Raw genomic sequence first — 14,597 nt, forward strand, 5'->3', positions numbered from 1 at the left:
CTGAAAATCTATTCAAGAACTGTGCCGATTTAATCCAGAAGGTGCAGCAACATAGATTAAGTGTCTGACTGTCAGATACAATTCTTAGATACCCTGAAGATGGGTATTATATCAAAGCAAACAGATGAGAACAGTATACAAATGTCTCTTTAGCTAGCCCTCCAAGTTAGAAATGACACATCCCAATCAGACAATACAACTAATAAAGAAAGTTCAGAATCTGCCATCCTTTCATGATTGTCTCAAAAACACTAGGTTCTATCACTAGGAGAAATTATAGCAAATGATACAGGAAGAACACAGTTTTTCCAAACCAAGCTAGAATATCACCATGTCATTTAAAAGCACCACACCAACACAAAGCTGCCAAAGTCATGTCTTCTGCCACCAAAGGCATGAAAAAACTTCCCACTTACCTTCTAACACTGTTAATTTGGCACTCGTGTTTATTTCCCCAACACTATTGGTTGCTGTGCACTCATAGATAGCTTCATCTCGATGAACACGCAGGGGCTGTATCCGCAGAACTGATCCTGATCCATCATCAAACTCAATAACCTTTAACAATGGAAAGAAAACACTTCTTTACTGATATCTTCTGCAACAAAAACTGAAAAGTCAAAACAATCCAGTGGTTAAAAACTAAACCAAAAGAAGCTCTGTAAGCTATAAAATACCATGCAATTAGTCAAGCATTCCAAGACCAGAAATGCAAAAATTCCAGAGTCAAGAACATATTTTTCCTATGAGGAGGCCAGAACAAATGAAGATCCAATGAGGTTCTTTATGAATCAATTAAGGTTGACAAATTATCAACCTGGTAATAAAGATGTGGATCTGATGATTTAAAACATCTGAGACATATTTGCACTAATGGTTTTACTAATCACACTGATAGCAATTTAGTGCCAACTTTCACCTTGATGGAAGAGCGGAATGATATACTCCTGTGGGATTACCAGGAAAATAGCAACAAAACTAGAATAAAACCTTGAGTACCTCTGCTAACTGCAGCAGAAAGTAAGGGTTTTTAATGTCCTTCAGCATCGGCTACTTTGCAACTCTGGCATAATCAACAACGATGTAATTACAATTCCTTCCCCAGCATAATAAATTAAGTCCTTAATAAATCATTGCCTTTCCATCCATCCTGCTAAGCTGTAACATGCGTTACTCTAACTTCTACGGGGAAGAGAGAGGTATTTGTTAGTTTGCAGCTGGGTTAGTATAAGCTATTCCTTAATGGCAAGGCACAGCCTTAGGCCACTGTTAGTGCCAAACTCATCCTTCTCCTATTACTGAGCACAAAAAAGTTGGAAACACTAACTCTACCGCAGATGGTGACAGCATGAGGGAGAGGCACCAGGCCCGCCCTCCCGTCATTTGGGAACTGCAGGGGGAGATGAAGAGACTAAGCTATACTTCATCCCAGACATATGGACGTCAGCCTAGGACCTGCATTACTTCCATGCAAAACTTTTCCCCTATTTTCAAGAGCCCTGTTTAGGAATGCTTCTCACAGCATAAAGACCAAATGAGCGAAAACAGGAAGGAGAAAAATAACATGCACCACAAGACTGCAGTGACAGGAGAAATAGGAAGAAATCAAAAGGTAACCAAGACCACTGAAAATCTGTTATTCCTCATGCTGCAAGGAATAGCTTTTCTGTTCTAAGTAACAGAAACAGTATGCAAAAACCCTTAATTTGGGGTCAAGTAGCAGCAGACAGGACAGAGAAATGTGAGCATCACTATATTTTTTTTGAATACTCAATTTTAAATTAAATATGAAACTGTGACAAAATGCTAAACTTTCTATAACCTTTACACAGGATAGGGCTACTGCCAAATTTTAAAACAAGACAAAGTCAGATGCACAAATTAATTCGCTTCAGTGATAAGGACTAAAAAGCTAAGAGATGAAACAGCAGAAAAGCTCTTCTGCCCTTACTATCCTTTAGTAGTAGAACACACACTCTATGTGAGAGGAAGAGACCTACAACTACTAAGGACCTGACAGACACTGACCAGAAATGCTGTTCATTTGCTAACAATGGATACCTCTTTTGTGTAGTAACTCAGCATGTGTACATCAGTTGTTTATTAATTTTTTCATTTAAACTGAATTCCAATTTTCCTCCAAATAAAGAGTAGCTTAGTAATAAGGTTAAATTAATAGTTATCTAGGAAAAGAAGAAAGATATTATTCATTATCTTCTAACACAATAAAAATGCCTCAACTATGTATCAAAACTGATGTAAATAAAGCTATGAAATTGCTCATATAAATGTATATAATATGGCATAGACCTCTCGTCAGCCACAGTAAGTACCAAATTCACTATAAAGGTTATATCTACTTTCAGATTAGAATGTTTAAATGGTCACTATACAACAAAACTTAACCTTTATTAGGGAAAAATAACAATGTAAAACAAGATTAAAATTGATTAAAGTAATCAAGGTTTTCTGCTCACATACAAAGTCATGATTAAAATTGGTGACTTGAATCAATCCATTCTGGGCAGCAAAGTCATCCTGTGCTCCAGTCAGAAAAGCAAAAACATCAAAGACAGGGGATTAGAGGAAAGGCAGCAGAATGGTAGAGGGGTCACATTTCCAAGGGCAGTTTGAGAGAAAGGAGCCCAACTCAAAAAAAAAAAGGGGGGGTGGGGGGGTGGGAGGGGTGGGTAGTGGAGAAAAAAGTGGAGAAAGTCAGTGAAAATGTATTTGATATTTCAAATACAAACCAAATTGGACCCTTTTTCAAAAGAATTTCTGATACCTGCTCTTCCCTCTTCCTTTCTCTCAGACTTTACTTCACAGGGAAGTCAGTTCACCCTTCAGAATGACTTCGCCATTCCCCTTCCAAGTGCATTTGTGGGAGGGATGGCAGTAGCCATCACTTAGAAAGCCTGCCAATAGCGTTTTGGCATCCCACTTTTGAATTTCACTGGGGATAGCAGGCCAAGGAGGTGCCTTATCAATTTTCACAATGAAAACAGAAAATTACTGCTAGATTCAACTCTAATCTGCCATCCAATTCAGTATAAGCCCCAGTCTCCCATCTGAAGAAGGATGCCCTACATGTGTGCTTCCAGCATCATGCTCAAAGGACAACGCCCTGGTCTACAGATTGCATTGCTGCAGGGAAGGAAACTTACTTTACGAAACTTACTTTACTCGAAAGCTCTAGACTCTGTATTGTAGCGATGCAGAGATAACCGGGTTGCAATGATGATTATTGTGTAATTAAGACCTGCAAGCATTAGACTGATTACCAAATTTTTATTTTTGCTTTTTTTGTAATTACCTCAAACCGCTGAGAACTGACTTTCTTCCCCTTCTTCATCCATGTGATACGAGGTTTGGGCTCTCCTGTTGCCTGACACACAAAAGAGGCTACTCCTCCAGAAATCCCAATCTGATCTTCAGGAGCTTTCATAAACGTTGGCTTGCCTGGAAAAATAACCAAATCACCCCCATGAGAACACAACATCAAATAAGCAAGGAATGTGTCATGTTAATCTAAATTATAAGATAATTGGTGCTCCTACTACAAATCCAGGTTGAATCACCTCAGCCACACAAATTCAGCGCAGACTGCAACATGACAAGCACAGTTTCTGCTTGAGTACCTTTTTTTCCTGAAATGAATAAAGTCCATCTGGCTTGCCTGTAAATGAGGGCAATAGAGGGCTCCCCCCGGCCTCCTGGGCCTTCATTCAGGTATATGACAATTTGGAACCATTTTTATGGTTTGTTTTTTTAATAAATGGATTTTTGCATGTTTATAACACGGTCATAGCACTAGAAATTAGAGAACAGCTGACACACCAAACCTACAAAATGTACCATACATTGACATTAGTTTTCCTGAAAGCTGTTAAGGCATTCATCAGAATTAACAGATACAGTTTTAAGTACACAAATAACAACCTTTAATTTCATTTTAGACATGGATCAACATAAAAATCCTACAGTCTATAAGCATCTGGAAACCTGAACAGGCTTGTCTATGCTTGGTAAGAAACCAATCACTAATAGTGAAAGTTGGCAAAGGAACCAAAGTGACATTCAGGCCTGAAAGACTCAGAAAAAAAAAAAAAATCATGTAACATTTTAATAATCAATAAGTTTCATGAAAATACAGTTGGGTCTTCTAGATTTACATGACAGACTTGGATGGCTAAAACTAGGCATCCAGGTTGAACGTTTATATTTTTCTTCTGCACTCACTGTACAAGAGAATTTTGCAATATGTGATCTGAGGGTCATTTTGAAACACCGCTTTGTCCAAGTGAGAAGTGTTTGATGATCTTATATCCTTACAAAGCACTAAAACATGTAACTCCACAGCGGGAGTTAACAGAGTCCACCCACGATGTCATTCAGCACACAGGTCGCGCTAAGGCCATGTTTCAAATACAATTCTGATCAACCACCTCAAAGATGAGCCTGACCCACAAACGGGGCAGAAACCGCTGATGGGATGTAGAAAGGAGTAAGAGTGAGAGAAGAAACCTGTTCAACCCCGAGACACCGAGCCAACGTCCCCCGCGGAGCTGGCAGTGGTTCCGCATCTTCCCACTCCGGACACATCCACGAGTATGTCCTTGAGGGAGAGGGGGACAACATCTGTAAGCCCAGGTGGTTTAAACACTAAGCATTTGATGAATGAAGGGCTGATTTTCCCCCATCTAGGAAGGAGACAGATGCAGCAACCCCAAAAGAAGACAATCTTTAAATGCATTTTCCTAACATGTAGAACACTAAGGCTGCAGTTTCAAGTTACAGCTGAGCCGTCCGGCCTCTTGCAGCTACTGAAGAGGGCAGGGGGCCTTGCTCTGCTCCTCGTTCCCCTCACCTCCCCTCCCTGCCTCCAGCCACCAGCACCCAAACCCCTACAAGCAGCTCCGGGGTCACCAGAGCCTCTGTGGAGCAGATTCAGGCCCCTAACCTGGCAGAAAGCCACTTTTTCTTCTTCTTCTTCTTTTCCAAGCAGGGTAGGGAGCACAGTGGCTCAGGGCAGGATCAGATGGGGCGGGGGGACGCTGGAAGATGGCGCCTCTTCCTTGGCAGCTGCAAGCTGGCACCTGCCACCTGAAGCTGCGGAGTGCAACCTCTCCCTTAAATGGCAATCTATGAAGACTTTGCTAAAACTGCAAGACCCTCTTTAATCCCAGATTCGCCTTCTGGTTTAGCCCAAGCTAACTGCTTACACAGACCCCCACTGTCCCTACAGCGTGGCACGGGGTGACTCAACAGGCACAGCAGCTCAACCAAGTGCTATACTTCAATTGCTGCTTTTGACAAAGCCCAGAGGCCAGGCTCTGCCCCACTCCAACGCGTGTGGACCAGACCAGGGAGACTGCTGAGGGCCCAGGATGCTTCTCGCTTCACACGCACACCACCGCTGTCCGTATGGGGTGTAGGTGTCGAGGTGGTGGCGGAGGGAACCTGCGGGGAGGTCTCTGTGAGGAGACGTCAGGGCTGCCCCATCCACAGCCAGTTCCACAACGGCCCCACAGCAGGACACAGTCACGCTCACCACAGGGGCATCGCCATGACACCAGGTTTAAGAAAGGGCAAAATACATCACGGCTGTGAGGAGTGAGGTAAAAAGTGTGAGAAACAGCCCTGCGCGCACTCAGGTCAGAGGGGGAGGAGGAGGAACTCCAGGCGCCTGAGCAGAGTCCCCTGAAGCCCCTGAAGGCACCATGGTGGAGCAGGTATTTCCCCGCAGCCCTCAGCCGGGTGGGCAGCTGGCAGCTGGCCAAGGCCCACCCACCACAGCTTCAGAGTGAAGGACAAGGTCAGACAAGCTGGCACCACATGGAGAAGCAAACACCAGCTGAGGGCACGCTTAGCAGACAGGGGCTGGTGGCATGCCACTCCTGAGGCAGCAGGACAGCAGACCCCTTCAAAAATTGCAGCGTCAGATGCTCAACATGGACTGTGGCTGTGTGCTAGGGAGCCCACCAACCACCTACATAGACCATAGGCACCAGCGGACATGCCAACCCTGAACCCAGGTGATCTGGAGGTCACGGCTGAGACACTAAGCCGCAGGCCTGAACCTCTACTACTGCTGCTTGCTCGGCTTTATTTCCAAAGGGCCTTTGCAGACAATCCACTGAGACCAGCACTGTCCACGCAGGAGTGGATACACATGCTCCGTCCTCAACGAGCTTCTGTGAAGGAGTATCACAGATCTGACCACAGAAATTCATCACACACAGGTCTACTGAATTTTGCCATCCTTGGTGAAGGCAGCCCCAGGACTGAGCAAAGAAAATAGCTCAAAACCCAGAAAATGCCTTTTAAGACATGATGGCTGCTGTCTGCAGTCTTTAGCACATTGTCCTGACATGAACAGCAAGCAATTATTAAGTGTGCTTGCTTAACTGATGCTGATTTCACATATTTACTCATCTATAATCATGTCTATTTCTACTTAGTTTGTATTTACATATATCTGTGTTTATTCACCTCTCATCTATCCCAGTGAAATGTTAATTCACTGTTCAGGCTGCTAGTGATTGCAGTGTGATTGACTGTTTTGCTATGCAGTGTGCTGAGCTTATGTCTTGTCTTGCATTTCGGCAGTTGATTTGTTCTTTTGATTTTCTGTTATTTACTCTGTGATCTTAGTAAAATAGTGTAAATTTTTCAAATGACAAATACAGCAGAATCCAAAACCTTTTGTCCTTGAAGTATAAAATGCAATTATATCTCTCACTGTACACCTACTCCCCAGCTCGTACACTGAGGACTTACTTTACTTTTGTACATTTTAAAAAAATCAATACTATTAAAAACCAGAACAAAAGGAAACAATGTTCACCGGCAGTAAAACCTAAAAAACCTGCTGCCTTGTTCAGCTTGAATTTACATTTTGTAATGAATCTTCTTCCTCTGCACATTTAATTGAGCAACACTGATTTCTGGAAACCATCTAAATCCACCGAGACTGGTAACAAAAGTATGCTTGTATATAAACCAAATTCTCATAGTCTGGGAAAGGGTATTTCTACAAAGCCATTTTAAACATTTGAATGCCCTGAAGTTTTGAAATGGAAGGAAAAGTACTAATTAGGCAAACCTAAAATCCTGAGTCCTGGTCCCAGGACAATAGAGTCGGGCATGGGCATAGGTATTTTTATACTGATTGGTAGCTGTTACAGCAAATACCAAAACTTATCTCAGTGAGAGCTAACAGAAGTGCAACAGATCATCCATGAAAATCTTGGTGTCCGTGGAAAATGCATGTTAAGTGGACTAGGCTACCTCCACACCTCCCCTCCAACCAACATCTCTATAACTCTACTGCCTGGAGGAGGCTGCCATGAGACACATCACTAGTTACTTCCAAAGGGCAGTAGTAACAACCACTAGGGATAGGGCCAGGTGATGGTCCAAGCAGTCTTTTTTAACCTGTTTTGAGTATTTGCTCTCTTGGTGTAGCCCTAGAAACACAACCAGAAAAAAATAAGGATGTACTGAAAAGACAGTATTTAACCAGTAACGTAGCCCTTCTCGTTTTCTCCTCTTAAATTCAAAATGACCAGAGTCTCCACAGAAGATTATGCACATGCCAAGCTTGGACTTAACTGTTTGTTGTTCAAACAAACTACAAGTAAATACAAGGAACTGAAGTGTCTTTTGCAGTGAAATCCTGTCTTTTTCCTGATGACCTAAGGACCAGGCAAAACTGAAGATTTTTTTTATTGAAAGTTTAAACAAGAAAAAGAAGAGCGATCGTATTCCAAAGACAAATCTGTGAAATATCAGCTTGAGCAAGAACCTCCTGAGCAAGTCTTGGGTGACAGGAGGGAGAGGTGCTGGATGGCTGGGTGCCCATCACACCCACCTTCGCTTACTCCACTGCATGGAGTAACTACTCCAGGCTGGTGTATTTGTCATTTGATAACTCCAAGACCAAACAACTCCAGCCTCTCTTTCCCTGGCCTCTCTGCTCAGTGTCAGATCCCTGGAGCACATTCAGTCCTCACCCTCTAAAGTAATTCTTGCTCCTCGCTTTATAACCAAGTTCCCACTACTCCAGGAGTGAAAATTACTGCTATCATCATTTCTATTCGCTCCTAAGCTTCAGGCAGGAGAATGGGAAAACTTTCACCTTCTTGGCTGAAATTTTCCCTGTTTCATCTTTGCTCAAAACTAAATTATTCTAGAGAGCTTATGGGAACAACACAGTTCTGAGGAGGAAGACCATGAAAAATAGAGTATTTTCTTACAAGAGAAAGAAACAGGATTTATCTTATTTGGCTGGGGGCTGAAAAATAACAACTTGCTCAGACATGCTCTCCATTGAGAAACTTTAAAAAAAAAAAAAAAAAACCCAACAAAAAACCAACCACCACCACAAAAAACCAACCCAAAACATTTTAGAAGAAAAGGACTTTCCTTTCACAGTTGATAGTGTTGAAAAAGTCACTTGCTGAGCAAGCACAGATTCCTGGATAATCCTATAAAGTGACTCACAAGGAGGGCCTCATGGTGTGGAAGAGATGCTAGCAGAGATTTAGGCACACGCGCATCTACTTCACCATGCTAGGAAACAGCAGCAAACTCATGCAGAGTCCTGGGCTGAGCTAGGGTGTGCGATGCTTTCAAAAGAAACGCTCCCTCGAACTACATTTTAAGAGGTCCACAGGAACATGGGTACAGAAAGCCAGAGAGAGAAATACGAGCAGACAAGTTAGGTATGCACTAATCAGTAAGGCTGTTGCCTGCCCTCCCCAGCAAAAGCAAATGTGATGGTTTTGGGAGGGGAACCCGAAGCCCTCAACGGCAGAACCTCTGGTCTGCTGGAGAGCCACTGCCACAGCCTTCCTGCAGGGCAACTCGGCGTGAGAGACAGCCAGCCACGAAGATGCATCTCTCACCCATATTTTATATATAAAACCACTGTTGTTGTTTGCTATTCTAGACAATTTGCTTGTTGTGAAACAATTGTTATAAATCAGAAAAACATCTCAGCAGCTATTTTAAAGTTTGCCCTACCAAACATTTGTAGCTGAGTAGGAATATTTCAGTTTTCTTTTTCAGGTTTCCTTTCTTTACCAGAGCAGTTCAGAGTCACACCATCACATTTGGTTTTAGGCTGTGCAGCTTCTCAGTGAACCCAAAGGACGTTCCCAGGGAGAAAAGTCTCTTTTGCCAGATCTCCTTCAAGGCCGAGGAACAGAGAGGTGTAGCCTCCCTCTAACCTGGCAAGGTGCCTTTTATGTGAACCATGGCCTTTGAGGAGTAACATATGACCTGTATTACCTGACTTGAATACCAACCAGAGCCTTAAAAAAATGATGCTGGGTCATGTATATTTAGCACAGATCATTGTATTTTACTACACATTAAGCACACACCAGTCACATAAAAGATGCTTCCTTGTCATTTTCTAAGAGCCAAAAAATTTCAAGTGGCTGAAACATAATATATGCCAACATAAATATGCTTCATATACACAAATATTAACTTGTTTTATTTCAAAGAGCCATCATTAGATGGTTTCTTAAAATAAATACAAAAATTAAATTGAATCCTGATGCTTTTTCAGTATTTAGCGCCCACATCAAATACACTTCATCCAAAAATTTTAATTCAGAAACTAGCAATCATACTGCTCCTCCTGTTCTTGTGGATGCTATTTTTCCAGAGTTGCACATAGGTTTGAGAAAAATGAATTATTAAACACATGTCTGCAATTAAGTGTTCTGTGAACACTCACCTGCTGTGAGAGATTTTAAAGAAAAATATCTGTCCTCATGCTGTAAGTGGCCACTGTTCTAAATAGAAAGGCAGCCAAAAATAAGACCAGCATTGTAGGAAAGGGGAGCTTGTATTTTTATCTGAAAGCTTTTATTACTTGGGCTAAATTAGGATTGAAAGTAGTCTCCTTTGTGAAGGAAAAAATTACCGTTGTGATATGAGATGAACTAGATAAGCACATACAATAGGCATACATGGGTAACCTTATTTAGGTACCTGGGCTAAATGAATTAAAAGAAGTCATTGACACAAGCAGGAAAAGATCACGGTGGGAACAGTTCTTGAGTCTGGAAATTGTGAAATTCAGGTTTAACTCCCTGCCTTTAACCTTCCCTCTCACACACACCAAAGCACAACTGTGCCTCAGCTTCCACTGTAAAACTTGCCTGCTGTTCTCACATGGCTGCCGTCAGGACAAATACACGAAAAAGGACCATGTGGCTCAGTTGTTATAACACGGGGAAGAAACCAAGAATGACACAGACTTTCTCATGTTCATGACTGACTTTGAAGTGGAAATAAAGTGGTCTAGAAGACAGAGATTATATATGCTTACATATTCAGCAAGGGTATTTCTCTTTCTCTTGTTTCCTCTACGATCTTGGCTGATTGGTATCTGTGCATGGATGGATGGATGGATGGATGCCTGCTAGAAGGATACTCTGGTGAGACCTACTCCATGATTTCCCTCCTAAGCATCTACTGCAGGGCAGGAGGCAAGCCAGTGGGCTCTCCAGCTATCCTTATGTTCAATATCCTTATGTTTTCCTTTCAACATATCCACCATTGTTTAAACGTGGTTCCTGTCCCTTTGTGATCATTAGGAATATTGTTTGGCAAAATAAGATTTTTTCAAACTTGCACTTTTAATTCTTGTGTGATTTACAAGTAGGAAGAGCCTGTTTGAGCCTTGTAGTAACATTTCTTTAACAACAGCTTACTAAGGCATCAGTGGGTCTCAGTGATCACAATGCTAATTCATTCCTTATTTCTCCTATTTTGGTTTTATGTCACTAAGATGACAGCACTTTGTAAATGAAACTTTTGTCCTTTATTGCTTGGTGCAAGGTACTCATTAAATAAATGCAAATACGTATATGGTGGGGTGTTGCATGCTCAGATACATACACAATTTTCTTTTTATCCAGTGAATGGATCATAACCCTTTCTCCATCCACTTTAAAACACTTAACTGCATCCCACTCACCGAAAACGGCATTCCAAATTCAACGTATTCCTCAGATCGCTCTGAATTACAGGTTACCTAATGTTACCTGCACATCCTTCTCTCTTGTTTTATCATCTTATTGTTATTAGATTTTAATGCTTAAGAGATTCCCAACAGCTAGGACAAATGATTCTGCTATTTCAATCCAATTTTAGTGGTTGAGTTTTCTAGCTTCAAGTGTGGTTGTCCGTGATAATCAAATCTACAAACATTATCCCAAAGCGAGTTGCATTTCTCCTCACCTTCATCTCCTGACTTCTATAAAGTTACTCACAGATACCTTTTGAGCTTGTACAAAATGAAACCAATAAAGTGAATGATTAATATACAAATCTCTAAGAAGTAGATCTTTTAAGATGTTCAATGACCTCTGTAACTTTCAGTAGAAAAATTACATTACAAAAATAATAAAAGCAGTCATCCAGCAGAAGCTGTGATTTTCCCTAAACGCTAGCAGGAAATACGGTGAACTAAGATGCAAGGTGCTCATTTCAGCAGGCGAGACCCACTGTGCTTTGTTTATATGGAGAAAGTTTCATTGAGGAGAATGCAAGGGTACATGTTAAGCCAAATGTATGATTTTATCAGTATTTACACTGACTTAAGCTCAGAAACTCTTATAATCTTTGATTCCTGCTTCTTCACCGTCTCAGCAAATGGGTGCTGCTTACAATTTCTAAAGGCTCTTACCTTACCATAAGCCCAGTATAAAGGCAAAGCCTTGGATGGGACTGAAGTGTCTCTGCAGACACACAGATGGGAATCTTCATGTCCAGACTGGCTTTTTTCAAGCCCTTTTTTCCCTTTTCCTAATACAGGATTTATACTTACTAAATCTGATATAAAACATTAAATAGTATTTAAGGCAAAATCAAATATTTTTAAAATTTCTTCTTAAAGAAACATTTTAAAACCTCATGTGTCCTGTGTACTTCTGGTCAGCGTCTGGATGGTTATACATAAACCAACCCTGCACCAGTAGAAACTGGGCATCCACTGTTAAATGCTGATGTTTGGAGAAACCTGCTTATTCCACAGAAATACGGGTTAAAAGCCGTTAGTTCACTCAAGTATTAAGGCTACAATTACTGGATATTAATAAACTACAGCAACAGCCTGTCATCATAGTATTGCACTTCAGTAAATTTCTAATTCTGTCTCTTTATGAATCATGGAAATTGCTGAAAGAGTTTAAATGCCTAAAATTAGCTGACATGATACTGAACCAGAATTGTCTCCAGCAACCATCACACAAGGATGCTGTGCAAGTCGCTCAGCGGTGCTGAACATTTTGGGTGCTGATTTATTTGTGGAGAGAGTTTTAGGCAGGCAACTTAGACCTTAACACAACGGGGAGGTGGTTTCTCTTCATATCGTATCTGCAGGGTTCCTACAGATCTCGCACACAGGGTGGCAAATTTTCTCCATTATTTCTCAAGGCTGTTGTAATTGCAGTGTCTTTCTCAAAGTGCCAGGCTGGCTAGCAGTGTGAGCTGCTTTACATCTTAGTAAGAAAATCCCTAACTCTGGCTAATCCCGGTGCTGTGATTGACTCTTGTCCATGAGGTTTTTTTAAAGTTTTTTGTGTGCCAGGAAAGGGAGCAGAAAATAAATCAAACCTCTCTACTATGACACCACTCTTACAATTGCTTCCAATAACTCAAATAACACATAACTAGAAAAAGAAAAATATGCCAAGAAGCACAAAGCAGTCCTGCATACGACTGACGAATACTAATTAAAAACAAAGCAGAAAAACAGGCCAGAAAAACATCCTTCTAGAACCTGAGGTCGTCTTCATTTCCCCTCCTCTGCTTTTACGTTTCCCTAGAGCACCCGCAGCCTGTGCACGCAGCTTGCCACATATCTTGAGGAAAAGCCAGACCCCTATATATGAGTTTATCTTTTGATTCTAACTCTCCAGCATTTATACTGTTATAGAGAGCAGAAAAAAAACGAAGGAGAGCAGAGAAGCAGACCTTCCAGCAGCTTCACAGAACGGTTTTCTGCTTTGCTTTAATTTAAAATTGAAACCTGAAGTCAAATTTCCACCTGGTAATAGCTTAAAGGCACTTCCAATTAACTTGGTAATACACACTTTCTGAGTTAATAAATTTTTCAGCCTCTGTGTTTAATACAATTAAACATTTGGGCCTTTGGCCTTGGACCTTATTTAGCTTGAGAAAGGACTGCAAGAAGACTGCCTCCAATTATCACCATTTACACAACATTCACTTAAGGGCTTTCAAATGCGTACATATAGAACATTCATTTAATCATACACAAAATTCAGTACCTGAATTCAGGCCTCCTCTCTCTTGCACAGAATACGTACAGCGGACAAGAGAATAATAATGCCAGCTACCGGGCTCTGAAATCAGTCATCACAACGCCGCCTAAGGCAGTACGTAACAGCTGCGCCGGCTCCTAGAAACTTACTTTTCCTTCCAAATCTGCATTTTTTTATTTGCAAATTTCTTAAAAACTTCAAAGTTGATAAAGTGTATTGCATAGCGTAAAGAACCCGTAAGATATGCAGGACCAGGAAACAAAGACAGAACTGAAATCTTGTGCTTGAAAAAACATGAAAATTAATTTTGCCAGCATGCCTACCACATTAAACACCATATTCTTTTACACAAAAGGATTAAAAGGTTTTAATCCCTCTTTGCAAGCAGCTAGTTCTTGATTCAGCAGTTCAAAAGGCTTTGCCAAGCTCAGGTTTTTCCTCTGCTTTTAAGAATTAAAAGTGAGCATAAACCTTATTTTGTAAACAGAGAGCATAGTACAATGGTTTTAATAGAACTGGGAGCCAGAGTAAGTGACCTCTTCAGAATATCTGTTACTAAAGCAAAGGCATCCCAGGCTCTCAGGAAGGGACCTGCATTTCATTTTAATGCCACTGTACATTGTTCTGTCCTCCTCCTAGTAATGAACCAAATTTCTGGCTCGCCTACCCAGTGAGGAGGAAAATTTTCTGCTTAATGATAACGAGTGCAGTCTGGTATTTCTGTTACACCAGTGATTTTTTTTTTTTCTCCCTGTTTGTATCAACTGTTTTATCATGTAGTACAGTATGCTGGTTTTGGCCAGGATAGAGTTAATTTTCTTCATAATAGCTAGTATGGGGCTATGTTTTGGATTTGTGCTGCAAACAGTGTTGATAATACAGGGATCCCTTTTAGTTACTGCTGAGCAGTGCTTACACAGAGTCAAGGCCTTTTCTGCTTCTCACACCACCCCACCAGCGAGGAGGCTGGGGGTGCCCAAGGAGTTGGGAGGGGATGCAGCTGGGACAGCTGACCCCAACTGACCAAAGGGATATTCCACACCATATGGTGTCACGCTCAGCATAGGAAGCTGGGGGAAGAAGAAGGAAGGGGAAGATGTTCGGAGTGATGGCATTTGTCTTCCCAAGTAACCGTTACGGATGATGGAGCCCTGCTTTTCCAGGCTCAACACCTGCCTGCCAACGGGAAGCAGTGAATGAATTCCTTGCTTTGCTTTGCTTGTGTGCGTGGCTTTTGCTTTACTTATTAAACTGTCTTTATCTCAACTCACAAGTTTTCTCACTTTT

At 41.5% G+C, this 14,597-nt stretch overlaps 1 protein-coding gene across 1 annotated transcript in view; it reads right to left on the reverse strand.

Moving 5' to 3' along the window:
• The window catches only part of PTPRF (protein tyrosine phosphatase receptor type F), a 257,441-nt gene that overhangs the window by 199,857 nt on the left and 42,987 nt on the right, over positions 1–14,597 (reverse strand). Inside the window, exons 2-3 of the mRNA XM_082311797.1 lie at positions 3,314–3,459; positions 417–558 (exon numbers count right to left, since the gene is read on the reverse strand). Coding sequence (XP_082167923.1) covers positions 417–558; positions 3,314–3,459 — 288 coding nt within the window. The remainder of the gene's footprint in view (positions 1–416; positions 559–3,313; positions 3,460–14,597) is intronic.

Source organism: Platalea leucorodia (assembly GCF_965183815.1).
Source record: "Platalea leucorodia genome assembly, chromosome: 5".
Classification (NCBI taxonomy): domain Eukaryota; kingdom Metazoa; phylum Chordata; class Aves; order Pelecaniformes; family Threskiornithidae; genus Platalea; species Platalea leucorodia.